A 22,181-nucleotide genomic window follows, 5' to 3' on the forward strand; every position below is an offset into this window, starting at 1 on the left:
ATGATGTAAATCATGTTAGGGTCCATGCAGGTAAGCAAAAGTTCCCATATTCCCTAGTGAGGTGATCAACCTTCAGTTGCTGGCGTTCTATAGTCTTTTATATTTTGTATCGTTACATGTATTGAAATCTTTTTATGGTTGTGTACAAGTTTAGAAGTATAACCTGTGATATTCCAGTTATTTTATTGTCCTTCATTGATAGGCTTTTATTGTTGAAATGTATATATTATGTTTAACATTTGTTAGTCACGATATGGCTGAAATACTGCCGATGTGACTATAAATCTCAACTCACTCACTCATTTAACATTGGGTGTGATGATTTTAAACAACTGGCATTATTGAAGGCCCTGTCTCGTACCGTAAAGTTATTTACACGTAATCCTATTATAATGGATGCAACTATCATCAACCGGTGTTTTTAAGCCAACTCATTGCTGAGTATATTTTCATATTGGCTGGCATTGTGCACAACCACCAGTGGCTTTAGTGATGACGTAAGTCCTGCTGGGGTATCATGCAGGAAGCCGAGGTACACGTAAGTCCACATGATCCCCAGCGATATGGCCTAGCTTTGGTTATGGTGGCCTACGGCCCGTGTTTTAAACTCTGTTAATGATATTGTTATGTATGTTTGATAAAATGATTCATTTGTGAAATTAGCAACTTGTTTTCGTCGCTATGTGGCTGAAATAATGCCGATGTGACGTTTACGTTTGACTCACTCACTCACTGGAACACTGTGAAACACCGCATGAAGATTGTAAAGATTCCGTACTTACTCTCCTCAGCCCACACGTATCGAATAAATTGGCAAAATCGAAATCGAGTGAGAGCACACTGAATAGGATCGAAAAGAACTGGGACTGAAAGTAAGTCCCGTCCTCTTATCGTTCTGATAGCAAGATCCAGGCACTCAGTCACTGGCATCATTTCGTCAAGAGAACATTGGCATCTCAAACGATCTGACAAATAATCAAAGACAGCCTTTTGCAGAAATGTAAAATCGAAACTGAGTTCATAATTAACGTTACATCGGCAATATTTCAGCCATATGGTTATATAAGTTATACATTAAGAAAACATAAAATTAGATTTTAAAAAACCTGTCATGGATGGATAGTAAAATAACTAGAATATCATATCAATATTTTAAACTAGCATACAACCATAAAAAGATATCCCTATATGTAACAACACAATCTAAAAAAAGCCATAGATCGCCAGCAGCTGAAGGTAGATCGCCATGCTAGGGTCCATGGGGACTTACAGTACCTTTGCTACCTGCATGAACCCCAGCCGGATTTACTTCATCTCTTCAGGTGTTGGCGATTATTGACAAATTTAGCCAAAGGTAAACTAACATATATACTACTATTAAAAATGTGGCCAAAATAAATATACTTTGAAAGACGTGGTCTTACATACCCTCTCAGGGGGACAATAATTTTACACTACTTCAATGAACACAAATTCTACGATTAAAAATGTGGCAGGAAAAAACTACTTTGAATGAGTGAGTGAGTTAAAGTTTTACGTCACATCGACAATATTTCAGTCATATAGTGACGAGAACATTAATACAATTTAAACTGATATGAATAAAAACCTGTCAACGACGGACATAACGTGAAGAGAACTTAGACATAATAAATATATTTATATGGAATAAAAACCTGTTAGCGAAGGACAGTAGAGTAATTAGAGTATCACAATTTCGATTTTAAAACTAGTTGAGAACACTTACAAGAATACATTTTCAATCAACAATATACAAATGGACTATAGATCACCAGCAATCAAAGTTAGGCCACCTTACAAGGGACCGTGGGGACATTACTTCTGATACCTGCACGGTTACCCAGCAGGATTTACACCATCCCTTCAGCTGTTGATGATGGTACGCAATTAAGCCATCAGTTTAAATGAACAAATATACTACGTTTAAACCTGAGGTATGAATAAATGAACTTTAAATGATATGGTCTTACATATCCTCTCATGGTGGGGAACAATAAATTTAAGCTACTTCAACTCCCTTTGAGGATACATCCACTAACCATCTAAGTTACAAATTATACATTACTAATATATAATAAGGCTATCTACACAAATCAACATTTATCGATAAGTTCAATTTCCTTAAAACAAATTCTCATAATTTAATGAGAATTGCTTGTATTAGAAAGATCCTTAATTCATGATATTTGAAAAATATATCCATTGTTATGGAAAAATTAACACAGTCAAGCATGTCCTGCTTTGTAACATGTTTATGTACTCTTAAAAAGCAAAAAACGCATAGCCAGATTTGTGGGAGGTAGGAAAATATATTTATACGAGGAACCGTATAAGGTATTGAGCCAAAATGTTGTGGAGAAAACACTTGGTGATTGTAGTCATGTCAGTTATCGGTACATAGGAAGGTGGAGCTACCTTCAATAACGCGTATGTCCCCCGCTGGAATCGATAGCAGCCTGACATATCCTGTCAATTGAAGAGACGAGTATGCGTATCACATCCCGGGTAATAGTAGCCCACTCGGCCTGCATCCCAAAAGCCAACTGCTGCAACGGCTGGGGTTGTGGCTGACGTCGACGTAGTCGTCTATCAAATTCATCCCATAGATGCTCTATCGGGTTCAAATCCGGGGATCTTGAGGGCCAGAGGAGAACATCAACGTTGTTTGGTGGACAGGCTCTTGCGATCCGTGATTTGTGCGGTCTAGCGTTATCCTGCTAGAATACACCGTTGCCGTTGGCTGCAATTGGGAGGACGTGTGGTAGGAGAATTCCATTGACGTATCGTTGAGCCGTAAGATTGCAATGGATAGGGACCAAACCTGTCCTGCAATGATAAGAGATACCCGCCAACATCATAACGCTACCCCCACCAAATCTGTCAACTTCCTGTACGCCAATGCAGTCGTTGTTGCGATGTTCCCAACTCAATATGACGCGCCAAACAGGACGTTTTGCCCGTAGACCTGCTGCTCTTAAACGGTTCCGTACGGTCTGGTCGGAGATTTTGCGCAGTCCGGGTATTTGGGATGCTGTTGAGGTGGATGTGGTCGTCCGTTGACGTAGGAGGCGCAGTCGGATGTAGTGATCTCGGGCGGGGCTGGTTACACTTGGTCGTTCCGACCTTGGCCGATCACGGGTTTACCCATGCTGTTGAAACCGATCCCATAGCCTTGTGATGGTGCAGGGCGCAACATTGAAAACCCTGGCTGCAAGCGGCCTATGACGTTGTTTCTTTGCACTTCTGTTAATCTTGGCATGTTGTTGAACTGTCACTGTTCGATTGACGCAGATGAGACGCAATGAGAAACCCTGCACTTTGATACCGTTCATAGTGCTGCTGTGAGTGCAGGACGTGCAGCTCCATGACCCTTTTGTTAATGCACTGGCTGCGTTTTTCCGATTCGAACGTGTTTCCCGACTTATGGTTTGCATGTCCTTGTTGTGATCGTGTGATCCTGTTAAATTGTCACTGACACTATTACACATTAAACCTCTCCATTTTGCACCTCTTGGGCCTATAAGTTTGCTCTTAGAGCCAAACATATCTCTATTGCGTTTCTTTATTTGAAGAGTATATTTCGAAAACGTCGTTAAGTTGCTTGTGTAACACATGATCCTGACATTATATTTTCGCATGGTTTGGGATTTGTATGGCTACATCAGCATGTTGGGTACAATATAGCTTTTTTTGTCTTCTTTTTTTTTTAGTGTGTGTGTGTGGGGGGGGGGGGGGGGGGGGGGGGGATTTAAAACGTCTCGTATAGATGAATTTCGTCAAAACTGGATGTCAACACTCAACAATAGCAGTCGATATGTGATGTATAAAGAATATAAAACTGTAATTGAACCTGAAAGTAATTTGCGTAGTTACAATGGCAAACATGTATGCAAAGTCATTATAAATTAAAGATCTAATGTTCTACCTTTGCGTCTGAACGAGAGGGGGGGGGGGGGGAGGTGGCAGTCTATTGAATCATGTTTACATATGTGTGCTGTTTGCAATATATCTGTTGAAGATGAATATCAAATGTAGCTTTCTTCACTTTCCTTTGACATAATTCGTTTAAAGTCCTACATGGGAACATTTTCATGGTCCTGACCTGGTCGAGGACGGGAATGGCGTCCTAACCCCATTGTGTATACTACTCATACTTCTGGTCTCGTACCTCAACCCGTTTCATCATAGAGCCTTTATGATTTTGAAAAGCACACGTCCAATATTTGAATGCACATCTTTAAAGCAGAAATGCATGCTTCTAGACACCACTTAGGTATAACAATGCAAAATGCATTAAACGTTTAAAACCGCAAGTTGCATACTTCTTTAGTGACGAAGTTATGTGTGACTTTAGTCATTTGACCTATAGCACCAGTTCATTAGCAATCAATCTAAACAGACACTGTGATACTTACGTGTAAATCCGACGATAAACTTTAAGGCGCAGGTGCATGTAATTGGATCAAAGGCTACACCTCTAGCGCATCTGCGTCGGTGGGTTAGGGTTCCAACCTTCTCAAAATATTGCGTGGGATCCTCTGGATCCGGGGACACTCTGAGACACTCTGGATCTACGAGAGTCAACATTTACAAAATAAATCATTTCGGAGCAAACATATACATTTTAAAGGGTAAAATAAATGAGTGAGTAGTGTGTTTGGCTCGTTGCAGTATATTCAAACAATACTCATATGAGGAGTGAGTACTTTAGCCACACAACGCTTGTTCTGTTAGAAGTAATTTATGCTCAATAATAACATTTTACCTGAATAACACATTATTGTGTAGAAAATTCTTTTGAATTTCAGCAGTTTGATGCATTTATCTTTAACCATATCATTTAGTTTTATTTTCTTCTTACACGTTAAAATACGTGTCTTTAAAAAAGTATTCTTTTTAAGCATAAACGCTTTAATAAAACACTTACGTATGTAGATGTTTGTGGTTTCAAAATACATTTGGCTGTTGATTCCTTCTTTTCGTATTGCCTTTTCCATCGTTGTAGATGGTGCATCTTTTGTAAAAGATGGTGGGCTAGTGGTAGATGAAGGTGGTGTTGTAGGTATGGCCGTACTTGTTATCAACGTCCCTGTAGTAGGTTTTATTGAACTCTGTGTAGATGGTGATGTACTAGTAATATTCGCGGTAGATGTTCGTAATGTAGTAATTGTACTCATGGGTGTTGTGCTTGTAGTTATCGGTGTACTAGGGGTCATAGTAGCTATAACTGAGCTTAAAGGTGTTGCAATACTTGAGGTAGATAGAAGTAAATTAGTTGGTGTGGTCTTAGTACCGGTAGGCTGTGTTGGAGACATGATAGTAAATGACTGTTTCAAGGTCATGAGTGACTTGACCGTTGACGTTTTGCTTGTTGGTGATGTATTATCAGATGGAGACGTGGCATTACTATGTGTGGACAAAGATGGCAATGTTCGATTTAAGGCTAAGGATGTAGTTTTGAGGGACGGCGTTTTAGCTATGAAAAGGGGTAATGGAATTTTCATTCCGAATGAATTATCGTTTGATATATCATGATTAGACCCCCTGAGTAAGTCCAATAGCGTCTCGCTTCCACCTAAACCCGCAAGCAAACCAAGAGGTATGAGAGTGAAATGGTCTTGCTGAACCAATTGTCGTGTCGTAGTCGATGTCATAAAGGTAGTAGGTGGGGATGTGGAAGTACTAGTTGTAGATGGTGTTGAGGTTGTGGTTGCAGAAGCAATTTGAGTTGTTGGATTATGTGTTGTATTGGAGATGTCTGTTGTAAACGATGAGGTAGAAACTGTTGCAGTGATAGTTGCTTGAGAGGTAGGCGATTTAGACGGTGGTGAAGCAATAGTCAGCATAACAGTTGAACGATTAGATGAAGAAAGTGGTATTGTGGTACTCATCCCATTTGATGTCACAGGGATTTGTGTCACAAATGTTTGCAGAGAGGTTGCCATAGATGAAGTCGCGACTGCATCCATTTTTGTCAATGTTGGTGCAAACGTTGTTGAAGAGGCAATAATAAATGTCTCAGAAATTGTCCTAGTTTTCCATGTGGTCCCTTCACTGCGCGCTCTCTTGCTTTGCCATAATACAGGTGTTCCTGAATTTAAGATATCACAGTGTTATTCACCCAGTTTTGCCAGTAATACTCAAACTTAAAACAAACCAAAAGACAAATATGATATGGCTTACTAGGGCATAAATTTGGTACTTATATATATATGACTTCCAGGATTTTCGATAACTGATCGACAAGGACTTTCGTCAGGCCATGTCAATAATAGCTAATGAAAGAGTCGAGCGTACAAGTAGATACTTAGTTATCAGCAAAATTCATGACTTCTTATTTTCTTATGTTTTTTTAATGATTTTTTTATTCAACTCATAAGGTACATAGCCTTGTCTTCATTGTCATCGTAACATGAGAGCATGGTAAATATCATGAGAAAAATAGACGGCATGTAACATGACAGTAAGTTCAGAGTCCGACTCACTTTGATATCGATTAGTAACTCAATCAGGCTGCTTTATAGTTTTCTCCATTAAACTCCACTTTATAGAAAATATGAAATTATTGTTCTGTTTCTTCTTACTGTAAATGTCTTTCAGCATAAGATTTAACATGGTTTTCTTCCTGTAACATGTACTAGGTAAATGTATATTTTTGCTAATATCAATAAGTGATTTGATAAGAAGTTGTTTGTACCTCGAAAATATATATCTTGTTTTGTAATAATAACACGACCGAAAATAATATTTATGAAAGCATTAACTTCGTCCCGGAATTCTTTTACTTAAGAACATTCTAAACGTAGGTGAGCAATGTTTTCATTGTCTGAATTGTACATAGGTTGCTGACAACCAAGTTCGTCTTTAACAATTCCTTTTCAGAGTTTATATTTTTCTGTAGGAATTTGAATTGAAATTCTAATAGTTTTATTTCTGTTGTAGATTTTCTTTATTGTAAGAATACATATTTCTAATTTATTTGATTTTTAATACTCGTTCGAACTTCTAAAAAAATTCTGGAAAATTAGATGATGGAATAAAGGTATCATAAAATATTCTTGAACCTTTGCTTGTCTTATGTAAATCATATACATGTTTGCCATTGCATTGAGTTTCGATATGTAGCATCATGCACACGATCTTTCCATGGCTTAGGGATTTTAGCAAACGGTTATATCTAATAAAGTACCTTTTTATGTCATGCATTACTATAGCTCAGGTAATGGAATATAACCGTTTGAGTTACATAAATCCCTTACATGGCAAATATCCCTTGTATACCAATTTTTGATAACAAAATCCTGAAATTGACATTTATCAAATATCATTGACATCGTTTTCGTATGTTTATATTTGTTCCAAGCGTCTAATGTGTCTTTCCAAGGGAACGCCAGAAAGATGGTAGCATTTTTTGTGTGGAAATATATGGTTTGATACAAGATAATTTTAGTCAGTAAATAAACATTGTAGTATCAACATATTTTCTAACTAGGTATATTCTTTTTATTTTGTCTTCCTTTCCATTCTATAAAAAGGTTGAAATGAAATGCTGTTTCATTCTTACATTATATACTCTTCAAAAAAAGAAACTTGACATAGATGTAAAACCAATTTTGGCCAAATATCTAAAATAATTACAGGAAATGAGAACCAAATAAGTCAAACAGAAAGATGATGTGTCTATAATTCGCGAAAAAACACGCAAAGTACATAAACGTAGCGTTTGGGGATAAATTTTACAGCTTCATCCAAACGCAACCGTCTGTGAAAAACGTGCGGCACAGGATCCTGAATTTAGGCATGCAGGCCCCCCTACTGAATAGGGTGTAAACATCCACATCAACGGCTGTTCATACAGTCCTTATAACGGCAGTAGAGGCGGTGACAGAATGCCAAGACTGAATGCAGTTCAACGGAACAACGACATTCGGAGATTACAAGCTGGAGCAACTCAGCAAGAAGTGGCCAGGCACTTTGGCGTATCCAGACAGACAATCTCCGCACTGTGGATTCGATACAACAACACCAACAGAGTTGACGACAGACCAAGGTCAGGAAGGCCAAGGGTGACAACCCAAGCAGAAGATCGATACATCTGGCTGCGACACCTACGAGGCCGCACTACCACAGTCACGTCTACAACCACACAGATCCCTGGGGTACGCAGAATATCAGATCAAACGGTACGCAACAGACTGAGGGAGGCTGGACTTTTTGCACGAAGACCTGTTCGACGTCATGTATTGACCCCACGTCATCTGGCGGACCGTCTACATTGGTGCCAACAGAGGGTTAGATGGGCACGTGCAAGGTGGAGAAATGTACTGTTTACTGAGTCCCGTTTCCTACTCACACGTGCTGATGGGCGCGCACGTGTCTACAGTCGCGGTGAACGTTACGCCCCCAACTGCGTGCAGCAGGTTGTCCCATTTGGCGGCGGGAGTGTCATGGTATGGGCCGGAATTCATCACGGTGGTAGGACGCCTCTCGTGCATGTGGCAGGGGCATTGACAGGTGTGCGTTACAGAGACTTGATCCTACAGCCTTACGTTCTTCCTCACGTCAACGTTCGTGGCGGACAGTTCCAGCAGGACAACGTTTGACCGCATATTGCATGTGTTTGTCAGGACTTCTTACAGCACAACAACATCCAGACATTACCTTGGCCAGCCCGGTCACCAGATTTGTCCCCGATTGAGCATCTGTGGGACGAGTTGGATCGACGCATTCGCAGAAGGAATCCAACGCCCCAAACACTTCCGTCGCTTCTTGATGTACTTCAGCATGAATGGCAGCACATCCAACAGCGTGTTATTGACAACTTAATTGCATCTATGGGTCGTCGGTGTCAAGCGGTGATTGATGCACGTGGTGGGCACAACCGATACTGACATTTTCTGTACCCCTGTGACATTAACTGTATCGTGTACGTGTGTCTGTATAGGTGACACGATTAATGTTTTGAACATTGTGTACATTTATCTTCAAACAGTGTTTCAATTATGGTTTCTGTGTCCCATTTTGAAACAATCGCATTAATATTACATTTTGAAAGTCAGTGTCAAGTTTCTTTTTTTGAAGAGTATATAAATTATTTTGGGGGCTTTAGTAAAGCAGTTAATAATTATATAATATGTTGACAAGGCCAAGGTTTGTATTATGGTTATTTTCCCTATTAAGGTCAAGTTGCGTCTCCGCTAGTTTGAAAGAATTCCTTTTATAGCAAACACCGGTACACTAATCCGTAAGGTGGCGCGTCGGAATTTCCGTCCTGGAAGTGTTGCTAATGTTAACTTGAGTTGCGATGCCTTGGAGCAACTATACACAAGAGGAAGATCGATTTGATGGAAAGGTATGTAGTTGTTCACGAAACTTGCTAACTTTGTGTCAGATTAAAAAGAATCTTGGAAATCTTCGTCTTTATTTTGTTCCACTAGGACGAGAGATTACCGCGGGGAATTGCAGTTATGGTTAAAAGAAACGCCAGGGATGAGCAACGTTCATTTTATTGAATGAATGACAGCGCATTTTGTTGACATAATAATGCAAATAAATAAAGCGTGTGTAAATTAATTATCTATTACCCATTAGGTTATGTCAGTCGTCTACAGAGCATGAGTAAGTGAGTGAGTTAAAAACGGTACATTGGCAGTATTTAAGCCACATCGTGATTATCAAATGTTATACATAAAATAATCAGACTAGATAAGAACCTGTCCACAACAGACAGTAGAATTTATATTTATAAAACTAGAAGGGTACCATGAAAGGATATTGCTGTACATGACAAGACATTATAAAAATGGACTATTGATCACCAGCAACTAAGGTAGGCCTCCACACTGGGGACCATGGGGACTTATGGAGAAGTTTTAGCCAAAGATTAAAACAAACAAATATTATACGATTAAAACACTGATAGACATAAAATACTTTGAATGACGTTGGCTTACACACCCTCTCATAGGGACAATAATTTTACGCTACTTTAACCCCCATTAAGGGTACAGCCCCTGACAATCTCAGTTAATAATCATCACAATGTATCAATTAATCCAATTTCTTTTAAAAATCCAAGACTCAAATGAGAGCCTATGTTAAAAGAATCCTTTATTGATGAAACTTCAAAATATTGTTCTCTTCTGATGGAAAAATCAATACAGTCAAGCAGGACATGACGATGAATGTAGAAAGAGCATTATTAGTAAAGGTAATGATGGTTCTGGCTCACTTTATATACCTCTACCACGACTACAGAGGGAATCTTTTATGTCAAAACGCTGATGCGATTCAACGATTGTCATGAGACGTATTAAAAGAAACATCAATATTAATTAATAATGAATAAAATTTACTATAGCCCACGAGGATATTGGAAAGGTATAGGAGCAATACCTATGGAAGAAGGAGAGCCTATTCTTTATTATCTTAAAGATGGACCGGGCAGGGCATTTGTACGAGAAGAGTTGCTCATAGTTCCCAACGATACAGTATTACCACCATAACCATAAGCATTGGTAGTTACACCATCCTTATCAATCCATCTCTTTGTATCTAAGGGGGATAATGATGTCTTGTTCGTTCTTAATCCATATATCCTGTGATTGTAACTTCTTAAAGAGTTCATCTCGTGTTTGAATGTTCTTCCGTTGAATAATGCTTCTTTATACTGTTCGTGTTTGATATACTTTTTTACCACGTACTTCTTAACACCTTTAGCTTTTCTTATCTCTCCATTATTGGACATCTTTATAGAATACATCTTAGGTCTTAATCCGACATACTCCACAAAAGGGGTCCCAGCACATTCATCCTTCATCTTACCTAATACTTTTAAATTTTGGGTAATTTTTTGGGTAATCACTCGTGTCGTACATATCTATTTTTTCTGCCACATCTTTATACACATCCTCGGTTTGTATTTCCATCAACAAAGAATCTGTGTCGGTATATAACACCTCGCATCTATCGCCATATGGCTTCTTAAGTTCGTTGTAATAAAAGTCATATATTAAGTGTTTTGTCAAGTCAAGAATACTCATACCAACGTACAACGGTCTATTGAATTTTACATTACTCTTCTGCATATGTAGTGCGGCTAAGTCGTTATCAAATATCTTGCTTCTGTTAAAAGCCGGACTGCAAAGGTACTGTAAGTCCCCATGGTCCCCAGTATGGTGGTCTGCCTTCAGTTGCTGACGATCTATAGCCCATTTTTATATTGTGTCCTCTGTTGTAATCTGATTATTTTATTGTTCTGAAACTAGTTTTACATTTAGAATCTGTGATATTTTGCTAGTTGTTGTACTGTCCTTCGCCGACAGGTCTTAAGATATTATATCAATGCATAACTTGCTCAAGTCACGATATGGCTGAAACATTGCCGATGTGACTTTAAATATTAACTCACTCACTAAAAGCCGGACTGGCTATAAGTTTCCTGAGTCTTTCTTCCTCATTAGACCTGACTAATTTAACATCAACACGCTTCCTTAGATTCTCCATAGTTTTACCAAATACTGAGTTATTCATGAGCTTATATAGATTCTTTTCAAAATCGCTGGTAGCTATCTTTCTTAAATCTGTGTTCAACCTTATATAGGGCTCCATCCAAGGGCTTTGATCAAATTTTAGAACTCTGTATTTTCTTTAGTTTCATACCTAACGATAGATATAACTGGAGATTTCTGTAGTGAACTATATATTTTGTCTTATCCATCAAATATGGTACGAGTTTTTCTATGTTAATTACCATCAAAGAGTGTTGATATTCCAACATCCAATCCTTATTAACCATTAATCTTTCAGGAGCTAGCGGATAACTGTTATGGTCTTTATGTAAAGAATTTGGATATTCCACGTCAACTTCTAGTATGTACCCTTTATAGGAATCTGAGGAGATATCATTCACTTCGATATCATCGACCCACTCAAAACCACCCGTGGGTGAAGGTTGACTCATAGCCCATCCATACAAATTATTGGCGTCGAGATATAATATATGCGTGTCGGGTTTACTCGGATCATATCCTTCCACTGATTTATTATTAGCCTTAGAATACCTTTTCGCTACCATCGATATACCACCTCTTAATCCTTTCTCAATAAACAAGTGCATATCGTAATCAGTGAGTAGTTTTAGTTCCACACCGGACTTCTTCAACAATGCATCCCATGATAGTCCGGGACTGAAATAGTACCATGCAGGGTCCAAGCCATATTGTTTTAAACATGTCTTTTTAAATATCTCGAATATATTGGCAAGTAACAATACATCGGTTTTTAAGTACAGATCGTGATAATTGCCTAAATTCTTACAATCTAATTTATCCACACCGTCAGAGCGTGTTCATAATCGGCATCAGTTATTTTAGATTCTGTTAAGTTACTATAGAATTATTCAAGGGGTGGTAATTTAGTTTCTTCGAATCTAGACCAATCATCCATATATTCGTAATGATATACACCTTTTCTCAACAACAAATGATGAATTAACCGATCAGTATATTGATTTGTTATTGCAAAGTCATCGGGATTGTTCGCATTAGATAAATTGTCCAGGGAAGATAACAGAAACTGTACGGAGTCTATGAATCTAAGCCCATTACTTTGCTTTATTCTGGCTTTCCCATCCTTGTCCGTATAATGTATAATTTTAGTCAACGAGAATGATATATATTTTTCGATATTGTTAGGAATACACGTTAAGCCGCCGTCGGTTTTTGAGATACATGTAGCTTGCATGATGAGATGTGAATCATATCCTCTAAGGTTATGAAACACTACTGGGATGGGTATTGTTTGAGAATTCATTTTTAGTTTCAAGTTACACTCATTATGCACGGCTCTCCGATAATTACCCATGACATAGCAATGATCTCTTACGGAATCCCCAACAGAGGTTTATTACAAACATGACAACTAGTTGACTTCTTATAGGCCTCCAATCATCCCTCGTCATACACATGGGTTTCTTTCCCGCTGCATCAGGACCTCTGTAAATCATGGGCGGGTGTGTTTTCCCATGTGTTTTCCCATAATACCTTCCAACTATATATTCAAACCCACAAGGAATATGTTCTTGAGTTTTGTACGTAAAACTATCTTGAGTTTCTTGATTGCTTTGGACGGCATTTTCTATAGGTTTGATAAGTGCTTCAAAGTCAGCATAAATTACGTACGGTACTGGCACTTGATTACAATAATGTTCAAATTTTAATATATTTGTTTCCCTCTTTAGGCATATCAATCCTGATAGCAGTCTGTCCAACACCTCTGCAGTCTCCTTTATGTGCTTCTATTAGATCTTGTCTGCTGTACCCATGTAGGCATCTTTCGCAGAAATATTTCTTTCTAGCATGTTTTGTTTGATCGTATAATAGCCTGTTTAAACTTCTTTATCCACGTAGAATGATATTTACCATCTTTTTCGATCAGAAATGATGGATTACTGCAATATGTTCCGGAGCGGAGCTTATCCTGTGTACAACAATTACTTTAGACGAATGTCCGAAAACATTTATAGCTAAATTATTTTGCTTTTCCACCTTATCAATTTGTGAGATTGGTGTAGGTTCGTCTAGAACCATCGAGGTTTAGTCCATCGATTTGGGGATAGCTAGAGGACTTATCCGGATTTTTGTCCACGGGGAACAAGGCAGATCTTATCATCATTCTGAAACAGTCATCGCCTTTATTTTTTACATTAATTATGGCTTTTTTCTTCTTATAATACGGGGGTAAATCTATTTAAGATCCACCTTTGAAATATCTAAATATAAACTATCGATTTTATCCACACCCCAACCCGAACCTCTATTAGTCCAGCGTTCTAAAGATTCTTGTATCCTCTGAATTGATGTATCTAACGTTGTGCTGATAGTATCAGATTCGGTTATAACTTCTTGATTGCTTCGGAAATATGGTTCGGTATATTCAGTGCTATCGTCTGCGGTACTTTTACTCAATGACATTTTAACCGTCAGGTGGTATTTTATACTATTTAAATCATCTAACTCCTCATTAAATTTGCTCGATACAATGGGCTTAACATCATTAACATCCATTGTCGAATTAATATCCATCTTCCAACCTCTTAGATATTTACCAACGCCGGCTGTGGGTAGAAATTTTAACTGTACAACAGTGGGTTTATTTCTATCAACATCAACTGATTTATTATTATCTAGTAAAACCATCAATTCAGTTTTTCTCATTCGAGAATAACCTCTCAGCCCACTGTTTTTTACTTGAGCTTTGAGTCCTCTAACAGTCTGGGGTTTGTTGTATTCCAAACTGAGTAAATCGATCAATTCAGCTTTTTCTCATTCGATAATATCCATGTAGACCACGTCATTTTGCCAAAGCCTTCAACTTTCTGACAAAAAACATTGTGATTTAATGGTATATACAAAATGAATCAAATGTCTAAATGGTTGTTTTTCACATATAAATACGTATTCTCCCAAACCTATTCCTCTCATGGATGTAATCTCTCTTCCTCGCATAAATAATCTGCTTCATGGCCTTATCAGCAACGTGACTCTTACATAAACAGTAACTACCTTTGACCCCAATCCCACATACAGAACAAACGTAATTTTTAAAACCCTGTCTGATGGAATAAGAGTAGGTTCCACAGTAAACACCGACAGATGGCTTCTGACATTGAATCGATTTCCCCATGAGTGTATATTTGCACAGATTCATGATTATACATCTATCATATCATTTGTCTAAAAGGTAAATCACATCTCCACTGGTGAGTCATAGCTGTCATCGCTATTTATAGATTAGCAGTCGGGTGACATAGTGTGTTTACAGGTCATAGTGGTTGATAAGACTTACCCTGACTAGGTCATGGTTTATGGGTAGTTATTGTATAACTGAAAATTACAATGACTGATAACCCAAACAATATAAATGCTATCTCTCTGTTTTTTTGTTCCTCTGATGGTGTATAAAACTGACTTATTGTTGGTCTCTGCATTGGGTCAAGTTTCTTTCCATAAACAAGGAAGTATTCGTGCATGGCAGATTCAACATCCTTAAACGTTTGAATTGAATTTCCTTGCTTACGTAGTTCTTCATTAATAAAATCTAATCTTAATATCCTATTTCTGGTCCACTGTGACTGGGCTGCTTCGAGTTGTTCTAATGCTTTATTATGTCGTTTACACTCCTCTTCAACTTCTTTAGCTTTTGATTCCCTCAGAGTAGAAAATAAATAATTACTCCCCCAAAAAGCTAGAGCATTAACAATAGCTCCACCAACCATTATCGCATTTGTTGCCATGTTCAATAATATAAAATATTCAAATTTTTAATTACTTCATTATGTCCTCTGGGATAAGCCCTTGTTTGATGAGCATATCTTTTGTTGCCATAGCCAATCCAATATCAAGAATAACCATACCGATATCATAACCATTAAAATCTTAGCTTTGGTTTTAGTAATCATTTTAGCTATACGGGCATAACCAATGGCCCAGCTGCTAACCACTGCTGAATGATACGTTGCGTTTACCAACATTTTACCGTCTGTAACTGGAGTAGTCATGCTTTTTATAACATTATATGGGGGCTAAACTCTAATTGAACTTGTTGTTGTTGTGTAATCGGGGGTGACGTTTTCTCCTCTCCGGTCTTATAAAATAACCATACCACCGCTATAGCAACAACACCTAATGCACAGATAGCCCAAGTTTTAATCGGACGACTATGTTCAATATTTGAATAATGCATTAGTTTTCGAGCCTTCCTCGCTAGCCTACCAGCTGAGATTTTCAAAGGATTCTTAGTTACTCTGGCTTGTGATTTCGCAATCGCTGCTATTTCCTCATTCACTTGTCGTGATTGTGTTTCCACAATCTTTTGTGATTGTGCAATCGGGGTTATTTCCTCGTTCACTTGTTGTGATTGTGTTTCCACAATCTGTTGTGGTGTCACTTGAGTCTCCATTATTATTAAGTGGGCACATATGTTTAAACTGACAATACCTAGCCGTTATTAAAGCGGTGGTCACCGGCGCTAAGAACATTCCGTATCTATGATAAAACTCACAGCTTACTGCGCCTACAGCGTGTTCGATGAATGGGTCTCTTAGAGATTCGCATAAATACAGATGTTCTGCCGGGATAGGAAGAAACGTACTAGCTACGACTGTGTATAGTTGTAACATAGTCGAACCTATTGTTTTAGTCATGGTAGCTCCCAGTCTAGACTCATAACTCACATACAGTTTTTTAATTTCTTCGTCTTTCATGTTATCAATTTTTTCGATGGTATAATTTTCCCCCAAATATTGGGAACATTATTTTCCATCGGCTACCAAAGCCGCGAGTCTTTCTCTATGTTTATCTAAAGATTTATCTTTATGTTCTTCTGCATGCTGATCTGGTTCTTTGAGCATTTGTTTGATGAGTTTATCGCATTCCATAATGTAAAAAAAGGAGATATTTAAGTCTAACATAATAAAATATGGCATATCCAATACAGCCCGTAATAATAAACTGTTGCGAAAAAATGAGGATTTCAAACCACATTATTACATTATAACCGCTAATGTTCAATTTATCGTATTTTTGCTATCTTGTTGCTATATTTGCTATATTTTTGCTATATTTTTGCTTAGCAGTTGCTATAATTTTGCTTAGCAGTTGCTATTTTTGCTTGGCAGTTGCTATTTTTGCTATAGTTTTGCTTTTTTTGCTATAATTTTGCTATATTTTTTTGCTTAGCAGTTGCTATTTTTGCTATAATTTTGCTGAGCAGTTGCTATATTTGCTATAATTTTGCTACTTTTCCTATAATTTTGCTATTTTTGCTAAGCAATTGGATAAGCAGCCGGTTGATCGGTTTTTCATACAAGTTTACAATGCTTCGATGAAGCTAACAGTTTTCTGACTTTATCTCGTTCGGGCTTGGTATAAATAACATCATTTTCGCGTAGACATTCCTCAAATGAATCTCGGTCTTTGCAATGAAACAAGGCTACACATTTGGTCTGCTCTCTGAGATCTTTCAGGACAGAGTTGTATTTTTGAGTAAGTACCCAAACGCTATGCTGAGTATGTCACCTGGAGAATGTTAAATATGAAAGCATATCTTTCTTTTGGTTAGATCTTTACTCGCACTGCAGTCGTCTATTATTAAAATGGTTGATTTTCCTTTGTATTTTTCGTGGCATACTCGTCAACAGTCTTGTAAACGATCGCCCGAATCAACTCTGTACACGCCGGGATCATTCATTACCCAATCTCTCGATAGGTATGTTTTATTAATGCTTATAGTCGGACAAAGAATAATAATATGATCGAAAACATTCCGATAACGACTTTGTAAAATATCTAGAATAAAAGCTGTTTTTCCGCAACCCGTTCTTTAGGTAAAAGATTATTAATAGATCGCCGGCATGAACCGTCCATTCTGTATATTTAGTTGCGCGTCCATAATCACGTACAAATATATGTTTAATTTACCAGCCGCTTCCTGGTGCTTCGTTATCTGTATAGTGACACCCCCGCTAGCATTTTCTATTCTCCGCCCACTGCCGTTTAGTTGGTCATCATTCTATGTTTGCATGTAGAGCCACAGCGCATACTTCGTGGTAAGGAATTCAGCCATCGATACATTCCCGAGAGACAGATCTTTCACGACTGAGTTAACTTCTGGGCTTCGTTTTATAGAAGGGAGTTTTTTAATCTCATCCCACTGTTTATATGCTCGCATGCCTTGACTATATAGTTGATTAGGCACGCCCTCAATAGTCAATTCTACTTTTGTAATCTTGGGATTGTAGAACGCCTTGGTATCTCTTGCAAATGCTTCAGAGGGGTCCTCGAACAACAATAAAATACCCTTCAACGATCTAGCGGGAACGTTTAGATTGATATTCCACGTCGTATCTCTTTTGTTTCTGGTGATCTTTCGATATCGAAGCACTACAAAATGGCTAAACTTCCGGTATACTGGTTACGAATTTGTCTGGCTAATTCAGGATCTGTATCATACTCCAGTGAGATATTTTCAATAGAATAGCTACTAGGATCTTCAGTAGCTTTGATTACTCTGCTATAGTCATTAAAAGTGAGTTCGTATTCTAACCGCCTAGGGATGCTTGATAGAAGGCACAATACCAAGGAGCGTCCATTCCAATTTTGGAATGAACGTTGGATTGCTTTAGAAAGATCGCTCATTCCAACCTTTCCAAAGCTTGGAAGGATCGATCTTTACGGAAAATCCAAAATTGGATTGGCAACATTTCCAATTATATTTCAAACACAGGAAATGTTTGGAATGACTTGGAATGGTTTAGAATTGTTTGGAAGTATGTTTAGAAGGAACAAGTTAAAACATGTTTTATTGGTAATTTCAACAATTAAAAGACTATGAATTATCTATTGAGTTTAAACTATATATAATAAATAATAAACTTATCTCAAACATTCACTACTTGTCTGTCTAGCGAGGGGCTTTTACAATCGCATTCTCCCTAAGGTGAGAGGGAGAACCGCACTTGACTCGACAAGACATTAATAGGTCTCCAGATTAAGTATTCGGCTGGATGGCAGCTGCCATTTAATTATAAAACAGACTGTCGTAATAGACGGTTCACATGTAAGTGTGCCGACATGTGCCTAAGATCATAAAATGGACAATCTTTGGTAACATCTAATTTATTGTTGTCTCACGCCAGAGCTTTGAATAATTCTGTTCATTGAACAATTGGAATTCAGGAAGTTATCAATAATTGTTTAAGATAAGATAAGTTGTTTACAACATGATATTATCATGTCAGGACGCACTACAGTCAAAACCATGTATTTAAAATCAATTTAATGACAGACTATGATTTCCAAGTCCCGATTATCAAATCAATGAGGTATCAGTTTCATCACATGTACACAGACCGCCTATACTTATGATATATATATATATATATATATATATATATATATATATATCATAACTATTCACCAGTTAAAGTCCTATCCTCTTATCAAATAATCTGTGAGAGTGATGATCTTAACGAAACTCACTCTCATCAAAGAATACAGAACAAATGAAGAATCAGATGCAAACGTTTATTGCCATGCTTCATTCATCACGAAGCAGATTTACATACATTTGTGAATAGCACTTAAACTGTGATACTAAATTTTACCATTGTCCATATCAACATAATAATAATATATACATATATACAAAACAGGACATGCATTTAATAAATATTTACCATAATATGGATTTCCGAAAATATAAACGACTTCAACGTTTGATATTTCAGACAAAAACAAAGTCTCCTGGCTTTTAACGTTCAGGGGAAAAGGGTCTGCTTTCACAATTGAACATTTGTTTTCACCAAAAGGACAATCAAATCAAGCCAAAAACACGAAAAATACATATATATATGGTTAGCGACCGTCATTATACAGCGAGGGGGAAAATTCGTCTGCTCTAACTGCCTTCACAAAAACATTCCAGCCCTTAATTACCGAGGCAGCTGTGACGTAGTAGCATTACATTCGCTGCGTTTGCAGCATATAAGATGTGTAATCTGTGGAGTAACTAATGTAATATTACGGCTGAAATCTTATTTGCATGGTTGTTTCAATAGAAAATTTACGTTTTAAAAACACAATTGTTCTTATATAATGTTTTTAGGTTTGGTTTATAAATACATATAAAACTGGTCGAAAATACAGCTGAACAATAGAAAAATCAAAATAGGAGTTGTGAATAGTGACAAATTTTAATTACATCACTGTGTCAATAACTATTGACTGATTCCGTCAAACAACTATCAAACCATTAATTGCCATGTACGTACATGTACACAGGAAGTCGGCGCTGTCTGAGGCTCCAGGTAAATAAACATCGTGGTTTTATGACGGGAGATCAGACGAACCGTGAACCAAGGGGCATGCGACGTAATTACACCTAAAGGTGGTAGAACCAGGGTATTGTCTCTTGAACTGGCTAACTGACCGTACATATAATTGGTAAATATATTCGTTTTGACAACCGTGTTTCATGCGCATCCCGGCTCATAAGCAGAATACAGACAAATGAGGCCCCGTGATCAGTGGAGCGTGAACAACATGGATGCCGCCTTTCGGCCGTACCGAACAGTCAAGCTGCGATCTAGGAACTGCTCGCCCGATTAAATCCAATTGCTAATTGGCTAGTAGAAAGATCATTACAGAGTTCTAAAATGTCAAGGATAATAGTGTGATATGTTCGGACACTTTTAAGTGCCTGAAGGCAAGATAACGAATCAGAGAAGATGAAGAAATTTTTAGATTGGTTTTGTTGTTGAATATAGGTCAAAGCTGTTAGGATAGCTTTGGCTTCAGTAGTAAAAATTGAACTCAAATCTGGGATTCTTGAGGAGACAGTTCTGGATCCAATGATAGTGGCACTTGCAAGTTTGCCACCATCCTAGACCTTGACAAGGCAATGCAAACAATGCGGGGAGAACTCATCAATAATATAGCCAAGCTATCCGAACTCGACAAGCATATAGCTTATGAGAAAACAAAGCTTGAACAGGCGGGTGATGAATTCAGTAGACGCCGCGTTGCAGAAAGATTGCGTAACTTAGAAGATGAAAGATCGGCCCGCCTCAAAGCTGCTTCCAGTAATAGAGAGGCACTTCGCTCACAAATCAGTCGAATTCGAGAAACTATCGATCAAGTCCTCAACGATGACACTACACTGGCCGATAAAATTAAAACATTGTTCAGAGAACAGGTAATAACCATTGCCAGTATTTTAACCGCATTGGTTGATTGATTGATTTTTAGAAAGTTTTACAGGTGTTCGGGCAACTAGGCCCATTTACACCTTGCCCATAATAAAGGTTTGCTAATTACCTAGATAGATCATAGAGTAGTGAAACTGCCACACGCTTTAAAAGCACCACACACTACATTAAGATTGGCTTACATATTCAACAGATACCTATGGTCATCATAGATAGCAATAGCATTATTTTAGATTTGAAAAATGGAGACTGATTTTTTATCCTTCAAATGAATATGGACTTCAATTCCCTTGTAATTGGGATGGTGGAACCTTATTTCACTAAACAACAGTGAGTGAGTGAGTTTAGCACTACCACCTGTAAAACCAAACTGTCGATCTTTACGTAGGCAGACATAACCTTCCCAACGGAATTGCTGGTTATATTAGGAGTTAAGAATGTCTCCTGAAGACAAAACATCTGGCTTTGGGTCAAGACTGTTAATACAAACTTTAAATCCTGGACCGTTAGCACTTAGTGATCTAGCATTAAGAGAGCCATAAGAAGGATGGATTAAGACTTCCATTGTTGACCCTTAACCATGCTCATCAGATCATCAGGGGACAAGTTTAACCCCAAGAGGGACTGAGCAGCTGACGCTATCGTCTGGAGACCATCAGACTTGGATGCACGAGTAGAGCCAAGATTAGCAACTATACAAATAACATTGTTAAAAAGAGGTTTGCAAGACGATTCAGGCATGATGTCAACAACAGGATCAGTCTGACATTCAACTTCCAAAGTTTCAGTCTGAGTACTATCAGTCACCATGATTGGAGAAGACACAACATCTGAAATTCTAACAACCTGAGACAGTTGTTTAGCTGCAGGAGGTGGTTTAGGAACTGCTGGAACCTGAACGACATCTAAATCTCCACGCACCTGTCGAACAGCCTGAGAATAAGACAACTTACCCTCCACTCGGACTTTCTGAATCTGAACAGCTTCCTGGTATTTAATGCAACCTTTGTATGCCGCAGAGTGTGCACCACTACAGTTCTTACATGTGAGTGAACTTTCATTGCACTCCTCGTATTTGTGCTTCCCTCCACATTTAGCGCACACATGATCAGTGCTCCTACACTTAGCAGAGACATGCCCAAAGGACTGACACTTGAAGCATCGCAGAGCAGGAGGAACATACATCTGGATTGGAAATCTCTGGAAGAAAATGACAACATGATCCGGTAAAGACTGACCAGTAAATGTAAGAAGAACAGATTTGGTAGGAACTTTAGCAGGCCCACGAGTCAGACGCACAGCAGAGCACATTAGAGGTAACACAGGTTTCAACTCGTCCTCAATTTCATTCATCTCAATATCCAGATCAGTACCATAGATGACTCCACTTGTC

At 38.1% G+C, this 22,181-nt stretch overlaps 1 protein-coding gene across 1 annotated transcript in view; it reads right to left on the minus strand.

Moving 5' to 3' along the window:
• Nucleotides 1-22,181, minus strand: part of LOC139455020 (serine-rich adhesin for platelets-like) — a 342,468-nt gene that overhangs the window by 119,896 nt on the left and 200,391 nt on the right. The window contains exons 4-5 of the mRNA XM_071236605.1: nucleotides 4,949-6,112; nucleotides 4,437-4,592 (exon numbers count right to left, since the gene is read on the minus strand). Coding sequence (XP_071092706.1) covers nucleotides 4,437-4,592; nucleotides 4,949-6,112 — 1,320 coding nt within the window. The remainder of the gene's footprint in view (nucleotides 1-4,436; nucleotides 4,593-4,948; nucleotides 6,113-22,181) is intronic.

The sequence above is a fragment of the Haliotis cracherodii genome, unplaced genomic scaffold (genome assembly GCF_022045235.1).
Source record: "Haliotis cracherodii isolate W230 unplaced genomic scaffold, xgHalCrac1.p SCAF_11, whole genome shotgun sequence".
NCBI lineage: Eukaryota > Metazoa > Mollusca > Gastropoda > Lepetellida > Haliotidae > Haliotis > Haliotis cracherodii.